The sequence below is a fragment of the Somniosus microcephalus genome, chromosome 28 (genome assembly GCF_052327205.1).
Source record: "Somniosus microcephalus isolate GS21.2 chromosome 28, FLI_Smic_1.0, whole genome shotgun sequence".
Taxonomy (NCBI): Eukaryota; Metazoa; Chordata; class Chondrichthyes; order Squaliformes; family Somniosidae; genus Somniosus; species Somniosus microcephalus.
In genome coordinates, this window is record NC_141014.1 from 40,341,095 (window position 1) to 40,361,437 (window position 20,343).

The 20,343-nt window shown below is 49.1% G+C and overlaps 1 protein-coding gene across 2 annotated transcripts in view; it reads left to right on the plus strand.

Moving 5' to 3' along the window:
• cacng2a (calcium channel, voltage-dependent, gamma subunit 2a) overlaps positions 1-20,343 on the plus strand; it is a 126,831-nt gene that overhangs the window by 75,444 nt on the left and 31,044 nt on the right. Inside the window, exons 1-2 of one of the 2 annotated variants that reach the window (XM_085968991.1) lie at positions 13,137-13,427; positions 13,557-13,640. In XM_085968991.1, coding sequence (XP_085825117.1) covers positions 13,319-13,427; positions 13,557-13,640 — 193 coding nt within the window. In that variant the 5' untranslated portion in view covers positions 13,137-13,318. Of the gene's footprint in view, positions 1-13,136; positions 13,428-13,556; positions 13,641-20,343 lie in introns of those variants that run through there. The other variant, XM_085968990.1, reaches the window with a different exon arrangement.

Below are 20,343 nucleotides of genomic sequence, written 5' to 3' on the forward strand. Positions count from 1 at the left end.
GACAAAAGAATAAAAGAAACAAAAGAAGTAAAAAAGAGACAATAAAAGGTATTAGAAGCTAGACGAGATGGTAATAGGCTGAGATTAGGTGTGAAGTGTACTGGCAGGGCAAGGGATAGCTGCCAGGTGTGAGAGTGAAACAAAAGGAAAAGGGGGGGGGGGGAAAGGAGTGGAAAAATTACAAGAAAAAATAAATTAGGGGCCTGTTGAGATACCGCGGCAAACATGGGAGTCGAGACCAGAGCTAGTAAAACACAACTGCTTTTATTCTACCTCATGGCACAGAGGAACTGGAAAAGCCCGCGCATCCACTTAAATACTTCCCAGACAGGAGGTGCTCCCGGCAGCCTGTCCCTGCAGGAAACAAGTTGCTGGAGGAAAGGGCCCCCAGCTGGGGGCGTCTGCTTAAACTGTCCGTGCCGCCGTGAGCGGATTATGTCCAATGGTGGCGTGTCGCCACAGAGCTCCCCCCAGAATCCGCTTAGGAGGAGTGGACGAGTCGTGACAGTGGTCTGATGGTTCTGCCGCAGCGGCTCTGCGTGATCGCCGGTCTAGTTGGTGGGGCCGGGCGGTTCGCCGCCGGCTGTGCTGGCTTGCTGGCGGGACGGCCTCTAGTTGGAGGCCGGGCCACGGGGACCTGTTCCCCTGGTTCTGTGTGTGCTGGTTTGAGCCGGTCGATGGAGACTGTGTCGACCCTGTCGCCGAGTCGCAGCTTGAAGACCTTGTCCCCGGTTTGTAGCACCTCGTACGGTCCGTCGTACGGGGGTCGCAGGGGCCCGCGGTGCGCGTCGTGTCGCACGAAGACGAAGCGCGCCTGCTGTAAATTTGGCGGGACGTGAGGTGCGAGTTCGCCGTGTCGGTTGACCGGAAGTGGGGCGAACTGCTGAGCGGAAGAGAAAGAGTTGAGCCGCTGCTGTTCGGCCGACCAAGGCGTGGTAGCCTCCGGAAGGAATTCGCCTGGGACGCGCAGCGGTTGTCCATAGACTAACTCCGCTGCCGAGGACTGGAGGTCTTCCTTGACCGCGGTGCGTAGGCCTAGTAGCACCCACGGTAGGCGGTCAGTCCAGGTACTGTCCTGCAGGCCGGCGCGGAGTGAGGCCTTGAGTGACCTGTGGAAGCGTTCACAAAGCCCGTTGGCCTGCGGGTGGTACGCCGTGGTTCGGTGGAGCGTCACCCCGAGGTTGCGTGCTGTGGCCGTCCAGAGTTCGGAGGTGAACTGGGCGCCTCTGTCGGTGGTTATGTCGGTTGGTACGCCGAACCTCGCAACCCAGGTGTTAACGAACGCCCTGGCGATGTCGGCTGTGGTGGTGGAGGTCAGCGGCACTGCCTCAGGCCAGCGTGTGTAGCGGTCGACCATCGTGAGGAGATAAGTTTGGCCTTGCGATGGCGGCAGGGGACCGACGATGTCGACGTGTACGTGGTCGAAGCGGCGGCTGGGTACCTCGAAGTCTCCCAGGGGTGCTTTTGTGTGCAGCTGTACCTTAGCCCGTTGGCAGGCGAGGCAGGAGGTGGCCCAAGTCCGAACATCTCTGCTGAGGCCGCGCCAGACGAAACGCTGGGAGAGGAGTTTGACGGATGCGCGGGAACCCGGGTGGGAGAGCCCGTGGAGCGCGTCGAAGATGCGGTGGCGCCAGGTTTCAGGGACGACCGGCCTGGGTTGGCCGAGTGAGACGTCGCAAGTGACTGCCGTGGCTTCGGGCCCGTGCGCGACCTTGACTAGGCGTAGCCCTGGCAGGCTGGTAGCCACCGAGAGGAGGTCTGGGTCCGTGAGCTGGGCCGCTGCTAGTTGCGCGTAGTCGATCGCGAGGTGATTCGCACAGATGGCGGGACGGGAAAGGCAGTCGGTGACAATGTTGTCTCTACCGGAGACGTGCTGGATGTCCGTAGTAAACTCGGAGACGGCCGCGAGCTGGCATTGCTGCCTAGCGGACCAGGGTTCGGTGTGCTTGGCCATCGCATATGTGAGCGGCTTGTGGTCCACGTACGCGGTGAAGGGGCGGCCTTCCAGGAGGAACCTGAAATGGCGGACCGACAGGTGGAGCGCGAGAAGCTCGCAGTCGAAAGTGGAGTATTTGACCTCCGGGGGGCGCAGTTGGCGGCTATAGAAGGCAAGTGGCTGCCACGCGCCATTGACCCACTGCTCGAACATGGCGCCGACCGCGTGGTCGGAGGCGTCGGTGGTGAGCGCGGCCCGGGCATCGGCCTTCGGGTGCGCGAGCAGGGTGGCGTCGGCGAGCGCGTTTTTGGTGGCATCGAAGGCGGCTGGTGTGTCAGTGGTCCAGGCTACGTCCATCTTGCCGGATTTACCTCGGAGGGAGTCGTATAGGGGCTTCTTGAGGGCTGCCGCTCTGGGGATGAACCTGTTGTAGAAGTTCACCATCCCGAGTGATGTGCCTTCAATAACCACAAAACTAGAAGTTATAGACCTTAACAAGTTGGCTTTTAATCACTAAGATCAGAGCTAACATCTCAACACACTGACTGGCTCGCAGGAATGAGTCATATAGATCCTGGGATCTTTATGTAAGAGAAGTCAGGGGCGGAGCCAAGAGCCAAGACCTGGAACATTCCAGGTTAGTCAGGAAAGAGGAAGTGAAACTATACACCGTGTGGGGGAGGGTAATATACATGAGTGCAAAACGAATACAGGCAAGCCAAACACATTTCATTACACCGAGGAACTCCTGGAGGCCCTTGATGGTTGTGGGGCGGGGGAATTGCTGGACGGCCTGCACCTTGTTGGGCAGGGGGACGGCCCCAGCAGGGGTGATGTGGTGACCGAGAAAATCGATCTCAGTTAGGCCGAATTGGCACTTCGCCGGGCTGAGGATGAGCCCGTGTTGGGCTAGGCGCCCGAACAAGATGCGAAGGTGTTCGAGGTGTTCCTGTTTGGAGGAGCTGGCCACGAGAATGTTGTCTAGATAGACAAATAGGAAGTTTAGGTCCCGGAGGACTGAGTCCATCAGGCGCTGGAAAGCCTGGGCTGCATTCTTGAAGCCGAAGGGCATCCTCAGGAACTCGAACAGGCCGAATGGGGTGATGACGGCCGTTTTGGGGATGTCCGCGGTGTGTACGGGGACTTGGTGGTAACCGCGCACCAGGTCGACTTTGGAAAAGAGGGTTCGTCCGGCCAGTCGGGCCGAGAAGTCCTGGATGTGTGGCACCGGGTATCGGTCGGGGGTGGTGGCGTCGTTAAGGCGGCGGTAGTCCCCGCAAGGGTGCCAGCCTTCGCCGGGCTTGGAGGCGATGTGGAGGGGCGAGGCCCAAGGGCTGCTGGAGCGGCGGATGATGCCGAGTTGTTCCATGGTGGTGAACTCGGCCCGCGCGATTTCCAGCTTGGCCGGGTTGAGTCTGCGGGCGTGGGCAGAAACTGGGGGGGCCGGTGGTGGGGATATAGTGCTCCACACCGTGTTTGGTGGCTTTGGCCAAAAAGGTCGGGTTAGTGAGGGCGGGAAACTCGACTAGGAGTGCCGAGTAGTCGTCCGTGGCTCTGGCGATGGGGGCCAGAGTGTTGATGTCGACGAGGCGGTGCCTCAGAATGTCGACAAGGAGGCCGTGGGCGCGTAGGAAGTCTGCACCGATGAGTGGGCAGAGGACCTTGGCTGTGAGGAACTCCCAGCGGTAGCGGCGGCCCGCGAGGTCGAGCGTGACCATGCGGGTGCCATATGTGCGGATATCAGAGCCATTGGCTGCGGCCAGCGTGATACCCCATGTGCCGCGTTGGATTTCGAGGGCGGAGGCGGGGGTGATGCTGTGCTGGGCCCTTGTGTCGCACAGAAATTGGCGGTTGGTTCTGTCGTCGGTGACGTACAGTAGAGGCCCCTTTTGCCCCGCGGCCATCGCGGGGGCCGGTGCGGGTGGGGGTTTGAAAGTACACGGTGGCGTGCAGCGTTGGGCCTTAGCGCCAAAACGGGTGTGGTAGTAGCAGTGACCCGGAGTGGTAGGGCGGTCGGGCCTAGTGGGCCGGGAAGACCGCGTGGTCATTGCCGTGAGGTCGGGTGCGACGTCGCGAGCGGACTGTGCAGAGAGCAGCCGGTCGGCCTTTTCGGCTATGTCATTCAGGTCCGTGGAGCCAGACTCCACAATGAGCGGGCGGATGCTGGCGGGGAGCTGCCGAATGAAAAGCGTGCGAAAGAGGGCGCCGGGGTTTTTGTCGTCTGAGAGGGACAGCATGTGGGAAAGCAGGTCTGATGGTGAAGCGTCACCAAGGCCGGGGAGGTCAAGGAGTTGGCAGTGGCGCTGGTAAGGGGGCGTTTGAAATTTTTTAAGGAGCGCAGCCTTCAGATGTTCGTACTTGCCGTCCGGTGGTGGATTCTGCAACGCTGCCCAAACCTTGGGGACTGTGGCGTAGGTGAGAGCGGAGACGAGGTAGTCGTACTTTGTGGCGTCGACTGTAATGTGTTTCAGCCGGAATCTGGACTCAGCTTGAACGAAACAGGCTTCGGCCAGGTTCTCCCAAAAGTCTGGTAATTTAACCGTGACTGCGTTTGTATCCGCCATGCTAGCTTAGGATTCGTCCTGAGCGTCGGGGTCACCAGTGTTGAGATACCGCGGCAAACGTGGGAGTCGAGACCAGAGCTAGTAAAACACAACTGCTTTTATTCTACCTCATGGCAAAGAGGAACTGGAAAAGCCCGCGCATCCACTTAAATACTTCCCAGACAGGAAGTGCTCCCGGCAGCCTGTCCCTGCGGGAAACAAGTTGCTGGAGGAAAGGGCCCCCGGCTGGGGGCGTCTGCTTAAACTGTCCATGCCGCCGTGCGTGGATTATGTCCAGTGGTGGCGTGTCGCCACAGGCCTTCTTTTGTTTCTTTTATTCTTTTGTCCGATCGCAGCCCTGCCTCCGATCTATCTTTTCTTTCCAGTTTTGAAGAAGGGTTCGACCCGAAACGTCAACTCAAATTTCTGTCCACGGATGTTGCCTGACCTGCTGAGTTTTTCCAGCATTTTCTGTTGTTATTTCGGATTTCCAACATCCACAGTATTTTGCTATCTCACTAAAGCAGATTATCAGGTCATTATCACATTGCTGTTTGTGGGAGCTTGCTGTGCGCAAATTGGCTGCCGCGTTTCCCACATTACAACAGTGACCACTTCAAAAAGTACTTCATTGGCTGTAAAGCGCTTTGGGACATCCGGTGGTCGTGAAAGGCGCTATAAAAATGCAAGTCTTTCTTTCAAGCTGCAGCTCATAAAAAAACATACGAACATACATTTAAATCTGGTGCAAAAAGCAATCAAACTGGCTAATAGAATGTTGAAATTTTCTCAAGGGGTCTGGAGTACACGGGGGAGGAAGTGATGCTTCAGTTGTACTGAGCTCGGGTCAGGTCCCACCTGGAGCCACTGTGTTCAGTCCTGGGCCCTGCCCCTCAGGAAGGATATATTGGCCTCGGCGGGGGAGCAGCCCAGATTCACCAGAACGATACCCGGGGCTCAAAGGGTTAAATTACGAGGACAGGTTGCACAGACTGGGCTTGTATTCCCTCGAGTTTAGAAGATTGAAGGGAGATCTGATCGAGGTGTTTAAAATGTTAAAATTATTCAACTGGGTCGATAGAGAGAAATTATTTCCTTTGGTGGGGGGCAGTTCAGAACAAGGGGGGCGTAATCTTAAAATTAGAGCCAGGCCATTCAAGGGTGATGTCAGGAAGCACTTCTTCACACAAAGGGTAGTGGAAATCTGGAGCTCTCTTCCCCAAAAAGCTGTGGATGCCGGGGGTCAATCGGAGCTTTCAAATCTGAGATCGATAGATTTTTGTTGGGTGAGGGTATCGAGGGATACGGAGCAAAGGCGGGGAAATGGAGTTGAGGTCCAGGTCAGCCGTGATCTAATTGAATGGCGGAGCAGGTTCGAGGGGCTGAATGGCCTCCTCCTGTTCCTATTAACAGGAAAGGACCCACTGGTCCGTCTAGCCTGTCCCATACAGCTGGGATACCTCCTGCAGACTCTCCCCGCCCACCCGGAGCCATGCAATCTCCTGAGAAAGCAATTAGAGGGGGGGGACAAAAATCTGTAAAATGCCTCTCTGAGCACGACTCCGACCTGCATTGAGATGATACCGAGAAATGTGAGAAATGCATCGTTCACTCGTATGCAAATATTCTGACGGTCTTGCTCTTGTTTTCTGATGTTTTCACTGCTGATGCACTTCATTAGAAGCAGTTTTCTCATATTTGTAAATTGATAGTCTGCAGATTTCCTGCCTGTGATTAGCAGCATTATAACACTGCACAGAGCAGAGATCTATTATTCATTCTCGGGTGGCACCGTGATGTGTTTCACCAGTACAGGGTGCTAATGAGTGATAGAAGCTTTGTTCCTGATCCCATTGGCGAACTTTGGACATCAGTTCAGTCAGGAGGAGAATGGTCCTGAAATTCTTTATTGATAATGGATCAAATCGTTTCCGATTCATTTGAATTCTATTAATGGGACGGAATAGGTCTACTGGGATTCTCTGTGATGGGCCTTGTTTGGGAAGGGGTTTAGTCTATTGGATATTGTACAATGGGAGTGAATAGAAAGGGTTTGGTCCTTTGGGACACTATACGATGAGACTGAACGGAGAGAAATATAGCCAATTGGAATATACGAACATAAGGAATAGGAGCAGGAGTTGGCCATTCGGCCCCTCGAGCCTGCTCCGCCATTCAATGAGATCATGGTTGATCTTCTAACTCAACTTTCCTGCACTGTCCCCATATCCCTTGGATCACTTAGGGGGCGATCTTCCCACTGGAGGCGAGATGGAGGCGGGTTTCAGTTTGGGTGGGTTTGAAACCCGCCTCCACCGATAGGTTTCAAAAATTTGTGATTTTTCCCTGATTGTCCACTTGATTTCAGAGGTGTGGGGTGCCCTTGCTCAATTAGTGTTTGGGGACTGAAACTCGCCTCTGTTGACAGCACTTTTCCAGTCTGATTTTATGGCTTCTTGCTCCCTTGGCTCATTCCACAGCAATTCTGCTTCTCCTGCACAACCTCCAACATCTTTTGAGAAACCACTATGTCCAATTCCAAGGCAAGGGCCTAGCCGAGGCTCTCGGGTGAGGCGCTGCAAATGTTGTTGGAGGGGGCGACAGCTAGCATGGAGGTGCTCTTCCACTCACCTGGGAGGAAGAGGCCTGCCAAAGAAACCAAGGCTGTGTGGGTACAGCTGGCAAGGGTTATAACCTCCAGACCTGTGTGCAGATTGGGAGAATGTTTATGTGTATTGGCGTTATGCCACCTGTTCTTTCGCCTTAGGCAGCTCCACATTGCGGGCACCGCCACACTTGCGTTGTCAGGTTGGTGGCCTGAGTGAAAGGAGGCCAGAGAGTCATGTCCCTTGTCAATGATGTCCTAGGATGGAGCCAATGACATGTGCCAAGTTGGGCAACCTATGCAAATCTGGCCATGATAAGTTCATCCCTTGCATCCCAGGCAGCCATGTGCTCGCGTGCTGCCGCTGGTCGATACACCGGTGCTCTGAGCTCCTCCTCCTGCTCCTCCTCCTCCTCATCATCTGAGGTCCATGCAGAAAGAAACCGAATGGTTCCCATGCTGCTTGTAGATGCCTCCTTTGGGGAAGCGCTCATTGCAAGCGGGGAGAGGGTCTTCCAAGGAGGTCCCACAGTTGATGGAGTCAAGCTGCAGCACCTCTGACTTCGGAAGGCCTTCTAAAATTGCTCAGAGACCTTTTAAAGCCAAGGTCTGGCACCTGCCAGTAATCCTTGCTGCAATAAATGATGTCTTGTTAGACCTGTAGTAGTGAGGAGGCCACCAACGAGTCAACCCGCCAGGTTTACCTGGCGTGGTTTAGGAGGTGCGTGGATCACACCGAAGTGCTCAAAAAATCACAAGGGTCTCTCAAAATAGGCTTAGAGAGGCCCTTAATGAGCATTTAAGGATCTTTAATAGCGCAATGGCCAGCTGGAGGCGGGAGCGTTTCCCGACCTCCAAAACCGTCACCGGCAAAATCCTGCGGAGGCAGGTTGGAGGCGGGTTCCGAACCCGACCTCTTTGAACCTGATTTTCCCGCCTCCAAACCCGCCTCCTCCGACATCAGAAAATCGCCCCCTTAGTGTCCTAAAATCTATCGATCTCTGTCTTGAATATACTCAACGACTGAGCATTCACAGCCCTCTGGGGTAGAGAATTCCAAAGATTCACAAAAGATTTACAAAGATTCCTCTGAGTGAAGAAATTTCTCCCCATCTCAGTCCTAACTGGCTGACCCCTTATTCTGAGACTGTGACCCCTGGTTCTAGACTCTGCTGGAGTCGGTAATAGAACCCCATGGGCAGAGGTCCCTAGGGTCAGAGGTCCAAGAGTCATAGTCATAATAATAATAATAATAATCATAATCAACTTTATTGTCATTGTTAGTGCACAAGTGCAGTACAACGAAATGTAGGCTAGCGGCTCCCGAGAGTGTACATTTAGATTAAGACATTTAAACATTCAACATTCATTTGGCTTGTAATACATTAACATAAACATAACCATAATAAAGTGCATTGGCAGATGTGCAGGCTTTAGAGTTTATTTGTGGAGTTCAGTAGGATGACAGCCCTGGGAAAGAAGCTGTTCCTAAATCTGGTCGTTCGGGTGCGAATGCATCTGTAGCGTCTCCCAGATGGCAGGAGGGCGAACAGACTGTGGCTGGGGTGGGTAGGGTCTTTGATGATGGTCCGTGACCTCCGTAAACAGCGTTTCTGGTATATGTGCTCTGTGGTCGGTAGCCGGGTGCCGGTAATGCGTTGGGCAGTTTTGACTACCCGCTGCAGGGCTTTCCGGTCATAGTAGCTACAGCTGCCATACCATACTGTGATACAGTTTGTCAGGATGCTCTCTATTGTGCAGCGGTAAAAGTTAGAGGGAGGATTCGCTATTGGATTTAGTAATGGGGAATGAACCAGAGCAGATAAGAGAAATAAAAGTAGGTGAACATATAGGCAATAGTGACCATAATATAATACGCTTTAAGATGGTAATTGAGAAGGACATAAGTATGACGAAAACCAAGTTAATAGATTGGAGAAAAACTGATTTTGAGGGGCTGAGAATAGAACTTGGGAAAATAAAAAGGGCACAATATTGGCAAACAACGATGTAGAACAGCAATGGGAAACATTTAAAACTGTGTTCAACAGAGTGCAGGAAAAATATATTCCGCTAAAAGGAAAGAACAAACTAAACACTAATGAGACTCGATGGATGAATAAAGCCATAAGGGAACAATTGAGGGTAAGGAAAGAGGCATACATAGACAGCAGGGGAGTACATGATAAGGGAGAATATGAAAAGGTTAAGGAGAAGTCAAAAAAACAATTAGGAAAGCAAAGAGGAACTATGAAATTAAATTATCAAGGAACATGAAACAAAATAGTAAAATATTTTATAGGCACATCAATAAAAAAAGGAAGGTTGGGATGGGAATAGGGCCATTAAGAGATAGACAGGATAATACCACAGGTAATGATAGAGAGCAGAAATATTAAATCATTATTTTGCTTCAGTATTTACCAGGGAGATAGAACAGGTGGACATGACATTGGATGATGAGATTAGTAATAAGTGCATTTAAAATAAAAAAGGGGATATATTAAATAAACTAATCATACTCAAAGAGGATAAAACCCCTGGTCTGGATGGATTGCATCCACGCATTTTAAAAGAATCTAGGGAAGAGATAGCGAGGCAATACTACACATATTTAATAATTCGTTAGAAAAAGTTGTAGCGCCAGAGGACTGGCGGATAGCTAACGTAATACCGATATTTAAGAAGGGGGATAGAACATGTCCAGGGAATTATAGACCAGTCAACTTAACATTGGTTGGAGGAAAAATAATGGAATCCCTACTAAAGGAGAAAATAGAAGAACATCTAGAAACCAAAAATATAATAATGAATAGTCAGCATGGATTTCAAAAGGGAAAGTCTTGCTTGACCAAACTTATTGAATTTTTTGAAGAGGTAACAGAGAGAGTAGACAAGGGTAATGCAGATGTAATTTATCTAGATTTTCAAAAGGCCTTCGATAAGGTACCCCATAATAGACAAGGTCAGAGAATGCGGAGTCAGGGGACAAGTAGCAGAACGGATTGCTGGCTGGCTTCAGGACAGAAAGCAGAGAGTGGGAGTAAAGGGTAGCTATTCACAGTGGCAGAAGCTGGGTAGTGGTGTTCCACAAGGATCAGTGCTGGGACCACTGCTGTTCACAATTTACATTAACGATTTAGACTTTGGAATCAAATTGTGGGAATAGTCAATACTGAGGAGGACTGCAACAAATTACAGGAGGACATTAATAAACTTGCAGAATGGGCATATAATCGGCAAACATAGAAACACAGAAGATAGGAGCAGGAGTAGGCCATTCGGCCCCTCGAGCCTGCTCCGCCATTCAATGAGATCATGGCTGATCATCCAAATTCAGTACCCGGTCCCTGCCTTCTCCCCATATCCCTTGATCCCTTTAGCCTTAAGAACTATATCCAACTCCTTCTTGAATATATTTAATGAATTGGCCTCAACTGCCTTGTGTGGTAGAGAATTCCACAGGTTCACCACTCTCTGGGTGAAGAAATTCCTCCTCATTTCAGTCCTAAATGGTTTACCCCTTATCCTTAGACTATGACCCCTGGTTCTGGACTCCCCGGCCATCAGAAACATCCTTCCTGCATCTAGTCTGTCCAGGCCTGACAGAATTTTATAGGTTTCGATGAGATCCCCTCTCAATCTTCTAAACTCCAGTGAGTATAAGCCCAATCGACGCAATCTCTCCTCATACGTCATTCCTGCCATCTCAGGTATCAGCCTGGTGAATCTTCGCTGCACTCCCTCCATGGCAAGAACGTCCTTCCTCAGGTAAGGCGACCAAAACTGCACACAATACTCAAGGTGCGGTCTCACCAAGGCCCTGTACAACTGTAGCAAGACATCCTTGTTCCTGTACTCGAACCCTCTGGCTACGAAGGCCAACATACCATTTGCCTTCTTAACCGCCTGCTGCACCTGCATGCTTACCTTCAGCGACTGGTGCACAAGAACACCCAGGTCTCTTTGCACTTCCCCTTCTCCCAATCTATTGCCATTCAAATAATAATCTGCCTTCCTGTTTTTGCCACCAAAGTGGATAACCTCACATTTATCCACATTATAGTGCATTTGCCATGTTTCTGCCCAATCACCCAACCTGTCCAAATCGTACTGGAGTTTCACGATATCCCCCTCACAGCTTACCCTCCCACCCAGCTTTGTGTCGTCTGCAAATTTGGAGATATTACATCCAATTCCCTCGTCCAGATCATTAATATATATTGTGAACAGCTGGGGTCCTAGGACCGATCCTTGCGGTACCCCACTAGTCACTGCCTGCCACTCGGAAAACGACCCGTTTATTCCAACTCTTTGCTTTCTGTCCGCCAACCAGTTCTCTATCCAAGTCAATACCTTGCCCCCAATCCCATGTGCCTTAATTTTGCACGCTAATCTCTTATGTGGGACCTTATCGAAAGCCTTCTGAAAGTCCAAATACACCACATCCACTGGTTCTCCCTTATCTATTTTACCAGTTACATCCTCAAAAAATTCCAGTAGATTAGTCAAGCATGATTTACCTTTTGTAAATCCATGTTGACTTTGTCCGATCCTGTCACTGCTTTCCAAGTGCTCTGCTATTACATCTTTTATAATACTCCAGCATTTTCCCCACTACCGATGTCAGGCTCCCCACTACCGATGTCAGGCTTACCGGTCTAGAATTCCCCGCTTTTTCTCTACCACCTTTTTTGAATAGTGGGGTAACATTAGCTACCCTCCAATCCATGGGTACTGTTCCAGGATCTATCGAGTTCTGGAAGATGACCAGCAATGCATCTACTATTTCTAGGGCCACTTCCTTAAGTACCCTGGGATGTAGATTATCAGGCCTTGGGGATTTATCGGCCTTCAGTCCCATCAACTTTCCTAACACCATTTCCCTACAAATACTGATTTCTTTCAGTTCCACCCTTTCATCAGACCCTATGTTCCCCGGCATCTCTGGGAGGTTATTTGTGTCCTCCTTTGTGAAGACAGAACCAAAGTATGAATTTAGTTGGTCTGCCATTTCTTTGTTTCCCATTATAAATTCCCCTGATTCTGACTTCACCAATCTTTTTCTCTACACATATCTATAAAAGCTTTTACAGTCAGTTTTTATGTTCCCTGATAGCTTACTCTCATATTCTATTTTCCCTTTCTTAATTAATCCCTTTGTCCTCCTTTGTTGAATCCTAAACTGCTCCCAATCCTCAGGTTTACTGCTTTTTCTGGCCAATTTATATGAAGTTCAACACAGATAAATGTGAGGTATAACATTTTGGTCGGAAGAATAGGGAGGTCACTTATCACTTGGAGGGTGCGAGTCTAGGTGGGGTAGAGGAACAAAGGGATCTCGGAGTACAAATACACAAATCACTAAAAGTTGCGACACAGGTTAGCAAGGCCATAAAAAAAGCAAACCAAGCACTAGGGTTTATTTCTAGAGGGATAGAATTGAAAAGTAGGGAAGTTATGCTAAACCTGTATTGAACCTTGGTTAGACCACACTTGGAGTACAGCGTACAGTTCTGGGCGCCATATTATGAAAAGGATATAGAGGCACTGGAGAGGGGTGCAGAGAAGATTTACAAGGATGGTACCAGAAATGTGAGGGTCTACATATCAGGAAAGGATGAACAGGCTGGGTCTCTTTTCACTTGAAAAAAGGCTGAGGGGTGACCTAATAGAGGTCTTTAAAATGATGAAAGGTTTGGATCGAGTGGATACAGAGAGAGTGTTTCCACTTGTGGGGAAGAGCATAACTAGAGGCCATCGATATAAGATAGTCACCAAGAAACCCAATAGGGAATTCAGAAGAAACTTCTTTACCCAGAGAGTGGTGAGAATGTGGAACTCGCTACCACAGGGAGTGGTTGAGGCGAATAGTATCGATGCATTTAAGGGGAGGCTGGATAAACACATGAGGGAGAAGAGAATAGAGGGTTACGCTGATAGATTTAGATGAGGAAAGGCGGGAGGAGGCTCGAGTGGAGCATAAACGCCGGCATGGACTGGTTGGGCCGAATGGCCTCTTTCTGTGCTGTATATCCGATGTAATGTAAAGCCATGGTCTTATTGAATGGCGGAGCAGGTGCGAGGGGCCGTAGGGCCTGTTCCTGCTCCTATTTCTTATCTCTGGGTGGACGCATGGTTCATGTTCCCTCTGTGATGAAGTTGGTTGTGAGTGTGATGGTGCTTGGGACAGACCTCACCACTCACCGTGAATACAAACACGACTGCTAGTCCATGCCTCCTTTCTCCCTCCCTCTCCAGTACCCCGGGACAGATGGTGCCGCCCGCGGCCTGAACCATGAGAAAACATCTCGTTCAACGAGCATCAGGAATGGCTGTAACGGTTGTACTTAATCCTTCTATTTACACACCGGTGCAGCCGGGGATCCATTCGCTGCTGTTGTGTTAATCGCTCACATGGGGAGAGGTAACTTACTTCTCTCTCTCTCTCTCTCTCTTTCTCCTTAAACAGGAAATTTTAAAGGTTTATGTAAACAGATCGACCACTTCCCGGAAGACACGGATTACGAAGCAGACGCAGCCGAATACTTCTTGCGTAAGTTTGCCTTTTTTACTTCCGACCCTTTCACCGCATTTCAAATTTGATTTAAATGCCATTAAGGAGGATTTGCAGAAAGTCAGGCGGAAGGGGATGGGCCGCCCGACAGACACTGGCTGTTTGTGGGGCAGAACTAACCGCAGGTCCACCATCGATCAGCCTGATGTAATCTGTGTGGCCTGGGAGCACGTAAAGGCTGTAAAATTACATTTAGAAATGGCCGGGGATCTCAAATCCCTGATGGTCTAGTGGTTAAAGGCAGCGTCTGCAGTAGCTCAGTCTAATAGGTCCTAGGTTCCTATTCCTCGCCTGTGCTGGCCTCAACCGAGGTGGCAGACGGGGATTTGTCTCAGTGTCTCTGGATTAAGGCAGGGGGGTGGAAAGCGACCAGAGGTTCCAGTCTCCTGATCGGTTCCCGGTGTGTCCTGTCGACATCAAGCGAGAGCGGGGTTGGACCCTTGTGGTTGGTGGCACAGGAAGAGTGGCCAATCGGTTGAAAGACCAAATGGTTTCCAACCCCCCCATGGAGCCATCTCCCCCAGAGACCCAGTGCCCCCACAAGGGACGAAAAGGGGGAAATGAATCATACTGCACAGAAGGAGGCCATTCGGCCCATCGTGCCTGTGCCGGCTCTTTGAAAGAGCTCTCCAATTAGTCCCACTCTTCCCCCCGCTCTTTCCCTTTTGAAAGTTACTATTGAATCTGCTTCCACCGCCCTTTCAGGCAGCGCGTTCCAGATCACAACAACTCGCTGCGTAAAAAAAACATTCTCTTCATCTCCCCTCTGGTCAATTACCTTAAATCTGTGTTCTCTGTTTACCGACCCTCCTGCCAGTGGAAACAGTTTCTCTCTATCAAAACTCGTCATAATTTTAAACACCGTTGTATCTCACCTTAACCTTCTCTGCTCTCTGGAGAACAGCCCCAGCTTCTCCAGTCTCAAATATTGGAAACTGATGCTCAAAATGCCAAACAAAACGATATTTCCGGTTGATAATTACTCAGATACCCACTGTCTCATCTTGCCGAGGCCTTGAGGCCCCTCCTTAAAGAATGTTTGATGTTCCTACACCTCAGAAGATGAAGCGAGCCTTTGCCAGCATTCCCGCCTCTGAGTCAGAAGGTTGCAGGGTTCGCACCCCCACTCCAGACTCCGGCTTGACATCCAGCGGGTTACTCGGGTCCGGTGGGTGTGGGTGGTCCCCCCTCACCGTATGGGTTGTGGGAGCCCATAAATCACCCCCCACCCCTCCCCCCGCGTATAGTAAGTGACCCCCCCTATCGGGTGGGCTACAGATGGTCACGGCCCATGGAAGGAGTGTTGACGTCGCGGCCTGTCAGATGGTTAATCGGCCCGCGAATCCTCCCACTACTTCGCGCTGGTCTCCATGCAACAACAACAACAACAACAACCTCTCAGGAGATGTCCCACAGATTCTTGAAAAATGCTTCTTTTGGGAATGTAAAGTAACAGAGATAGTTGTCTATCTGTCTAGTCTCAAAGTTCAAAAACTCCCACCGCACCTCAGGAAGGATATACTGGCCTCGGAGGGGGGGCAGCGCAGATTCACCAGAATGACACCCGGGGCTAAAAGGGCTAACTTATGAGGACAGGTTGCAAAGACTTGTCTTGTATTCCCTCGAGTTTAGAAGATTAAGGGGTGATCTAATCGAGGTGTTTAAGATGATTTAAAGGAGTTGATAGGATAGACAGAGAGAAACTATTTCCTCTGGTGGGGGGAGTCCAGAACAAGGGGACATTACCTTAAAATTAGAGCCAGGCCGTTCAGGGATGATGTCAGGAAGCACTTTTTCAGACAAAGGGTGGTGGAAATCTGGAACTCTTTCCCCCCCCCCCCCCCCCGAAAGGCTGGGGGTGCTGGGGGTCAATTGGAGCTTTCAAGACTGAGATTGATTGTGTAGTAGAGCCACCTGGTGGACTACTGATGTATATAATAATAAAGCCATGTGCAGTACAGTTCTTACCGGAAGCCATGTTGTGCTGTTGTGTATATATGCTGTGTCTCAAGATATTACAGAATTGGTGATGAGGATGGGATTGCAGATTCCCTAGCTGAAATTTTTGTTGGAGGATAATCCTGCCAACCGACGGAGGGACTGTTAGAGGTTCTTCGCTTTGCAGAAAAACGTAAAAATCCGAGGTAAATTTAGAGCGCACGTGGCTGAACTTTCGACGTTGCCAGAGTCCAGGTGGCCGCGCCTATGGGAATTATAGGGTGCTTGGGGGAGTTCCATTGCAACTGAGAGACTTTCGGAGCGTATGTGGAGTGGCTAGAAATGTTTTTCACCGTGAATAGTATCGTCGAAGTCCCCGATGATATAAACCGTAACCAGGCGGTTTTAGAAATGAAACGGGCTATTTTTTTGACTGAAGCAGGCCCCGAGGTGTATGAAATCCTGAAAGATTAGCTTGTTCCCGCCAAGCCGAAGGACACAGCACTAAAGGAGATCCGAACCAAGTTAGAACAGCACGACAGTCCTGAGCCCCTGGAAATTGCTGAAAGTTATCATTTTGGAACACGCGATCAATTAAATGACGAGGGTATCAGTGAGTATTGTAGCTTTAAAAAAGCCGTCCATTCACTGTCATTTCGGGAATTTTAAGGACCGAGCTTTGTGTGACTGCTTTGTTTGTGGGTTGAAAAATGAGCTTATCAGAAGTAAATTGTTGACAACCCCTAACTTGACATTTGCCTTAGCTTGTCAGACAGCTATGTCGATGGATGTGGCCGACCGATACACCCGAGAGTTCCAGTCATCAGACAACCGAGGTGAATCGGCTGCAGGCTTAAAGTAAAAGGCAGTTGGGCCCCAAGGCCTCAGCAACTGGCCAAGGAAACAGTGCATTGAAGTCGTGCTGTCAGTGCCTGGGACAGCACATCGCTCAAAGCTGTCCATATGTGAAGGCAGAGTGTTTCTACTGCAAGAAACCTGGGCATCTTGTGAAGGCGTGCCGACAGAAGAGTAAACCGACTGGCAATGCTCGAAGTAGAAATCGCCAGACACTACATACCGTTGAAGAGAAGCAGCAGGACGACGAGATTCTGGAGGTTCACATCATCAGGAGCACGAAGGTATCTAACAGCGATTCGCGAGGTATCGTCATCCAAGTAGATGTCACAGGAACCAGGATTCCCATGGAAATCGACACTGGTGCATCCGTGAGCGTAGGACCGGAATCACTATATCGCGACAAGTTGCGTGATTATCGACTAGAGAAATCGAAGGTAGAGCTGCGAGGCTACTCAGGAGAGCAAATCCCTGCAGTAGGAAGTGTCACCATACCAGTGAAATACAAGGATCAGTGTCAGAGCTTGCCTCTCATAGTAGTGGCAGGAGACAAGCCTGCCTTGATAGGTAGAAATTGACTGGGATCACTGAAGCTGGATTGGAATGAGATTTTTTTGTGTGGAAGCGAAATTTGCATCGATAGATGATGTCATCAAGCAGTATCCGAAGGTGTTCAGCGAAACGGGCAGTCCGATCCAAGACTTCAAGACGAGTGTCAGAGCGCAGAAGGACGCAAGACCAGTTTACTGCAGGCCACGTCCCGTACCATAGGCACTCGAGGAGAAAGCTGAGCAAGAACTGAAAAAACTAGGAACTGAGAACATTATCTCTAAGGTAGATCTGAGTAATTGGGCTATACCCATTGTTGTTGTACCTAAGTCAGATGGTAAGGTAAGGTTGTGTGGTGATTATAAGGTAACCGTAAACCAGGTTCTAGGGTGTAATAGCAAAATACTGCAGATGTTGGAAATCCGAAATAACAACAGAAAATGCTGGAAAAACTCAGCAGGTCAGGCAACATCCGTGGAGAGAAATTTGAGTTGACGTTTCGGGTTTTGAAGAAGGGTTCGACCCGAAACGTCAACTCAAATTTCTCTCCACGGATGTTGCCTGACCTGCTGAGTTTTTCCAGCATTTTCTGTTGTTATCTAGGGTGTAATACATTGTCAAATGTGGAAGATTTGTTCACAACACTGACAGGTGGCTAGATCTTTTCGAAGTTAGATCTCACAAACGCCAACCTACAACTTGAGTTAGATGAAGAGTCCAAGTCATGCTTGACTATAAATACCCACCGAGGCCTATATCAGTTCAATAGGCTACCATTTGGAGAGTCTGCTGCGCCCGACATATTCCAGGGGGTGATGAACCACATTTTGCAAGGGATTGAAGGGGTAGTGTCTTATTTGGATGACATACTCATTCCCGCACCAAACAGGCAAATCCATGATGAGGCGTTGAATGAAGTGCTCAAATGGCTAGAGAAGCACGGAGTACGAGTGACAGCTCACAAGTGTGAGTTGTTTCAAAACTCAGTGGAGTACTTAGGGCACAGAGTAGACAAAGATGGTTTACATCCAACCAAGGGAAAGCTGGATGCAATCAGAAATGCACCCACTCCCAAGAATGTCTCTGAACTTCGATCATTTTTGGGACTTTTGAATTATTATGGAAAGTTCCTCCCAAACTTGGCTACATTGTTACATCCACTGAATGAGCTGTTGAGAAAACAGGTCCCTTGGAAGTGGTCAAAAGAATGCGACACAGCATTCAAAGAGTGTAAACGGCAGTTAGTAGAGAGTACCATGTTAGTTCACTGTGATGTATCTAAGGAGATCAAGCTAGCGTGTGACGCCTCTCCGTACGGAGTTGGGGCAGTGATCTCTCATGTACTAGATAGTGGGGAGGAGAAACCAATTGCTTTTGCTTCACGCACTTTCAGTGCCAGTGAGCGGAATTATGCGCAGATCGAAAGGGAAGCTTTGACATTGAATTTTGGAGTCAAGAAGTTTCACAAATACTTGTTTGGTCGTAAGTTTACCATAGTTACTGACCATAGGCCCCTGACAGCAATCCTCCATCCAAAGTCCCCAGTTCCAACCTTAGCTGCAGCCCGAATGCAGAGATGGGCTTTGATTTTGTCAGTGTATACGTATGACATTGAGTACAGACGATCAGCTGACCACAGTAATGCTGATGCTATGTCCAGGTTGCCATCCCCATCACAAGTTACACCCAATAAGGAAGAAGTGTTCTATTTCTCATACATTGATGAGCTGCCAGTCACAGCTGAAGAGATTGGTAGGGCAACCAAACATGACCCAATTATGTCAAAGGTAATGATTACATCGCAAATGGATGGCCAAACCAGGTATCAGAGGAAGATATCCATCCATACTTCGTTCGTAGGAATGAATTGTCAGTGGATAAAGATTGTATCCTGTGGGGAGCAAGAGTGGTTATCCCAAATAGGTTCAGGCCTAAATTGTTAGGAGATCTTCATAACCAGCACCTGGGAATGTGCTTGACCAAGAGCTTTGCACGCAGTTACTTATGGTGGCCAGGTTTAGATCAAGAGATAGAGTACATAGTCAGTCAGTGTACAACATGTCAATCGGTGAGCAAGAAACCACCATCAGTACCATTACAGCCATGGAAATGGCCTCCCAGAGTGTGGCAAAGGTTACAGGTAGATTTTGCTGAGCTAGAAGGACAGCAATTGTTCATAGTGATAGATAGTCACTCGAAGTGGGTGGAGGTGTTTCCGATGTGGATGATAACAACAAACAAAACACTAGTCAATTTGTGAAGATTGTTTTCTTCATACGGCCTCCCAGATGAAATTGTGTCTGATAATGGGCTGCAATTTTGTTCAGAAGAGTTCACACAGTTCATGAGCAGAAACGATGTGAAACATACCAAAGTTCCACCGCACCACCCTGCTTCAAATGGTGCAGCAGAGCGCACAGTACAAATTGTCAAACATGCCCTCATCAAGCAAATGTTGGATCCAAATCCAAAGAAACATCAGTTGTCATTGGACCACAAACTGGCAAACCTGATTACCTATCGGAATACTCCTCATACCAGTACTGGTAGAAAACCAGCAGAGTTGTTTCTCAAACGACAGCCACGAACCAGGTTCTCGTTGTTAAAGCCAAACTTGGCACAGTCCGTAGAAGAGAAACAATCAAGGCAGAAAAAGAGTCATGATAAAGATAGAGTTAGAGAGAGAAGTGTGAAGTTGAACCAGAAGGTTAGAGTGAAGAACCATCACCATAAATGGTTAAAGTGGTTACCAGGAAGAGTAATGAAGATATGTGGCCCTCGCACATATTTGGTCAAGATGTTTGATCATGGAAAGATTAGGTTTGTTCACATTGATCATATCTTACCTCCAGATGTGGCAAGGAGTTGAAAGCTGGGATGATTCAATTTATTCTGAGGAGCCAGATAGTCTTGTTATAAGTAGAGTACCAGTAGCAAATCCTACATCAGACGTACCAGAAACAAGTCCAAGACAAAGTCAGAATTTAAGTCTGAGTCCAAGTCAGGCAGACACACAGTCTGAAAGTGTAGAGAGTCCAAATGTAGACCAAAGTCAGCCCTTGGAGAAAAACTCTCCTCAGGTTCAGTCTAGAATGAGTCAAAGTCCTACAATAAGATCTGAAAGTTCTGTTCAAGAAAGAAGGTATCCTCTTCGAAACAGAAAACCAGTGGTTAAGTTTAATCTGTAAATATGGAAAACAAGTTCATTTCTTTTGTTTGTGTTACAGAATTCTATAGTAGAATTTGGAAACATAAAATGGGTTCCATTTGAGAAATGTATACCAAGAGTTGTGTATACCATGCAAGTCATATTCAATGATTATTTACTATGATTAACTTC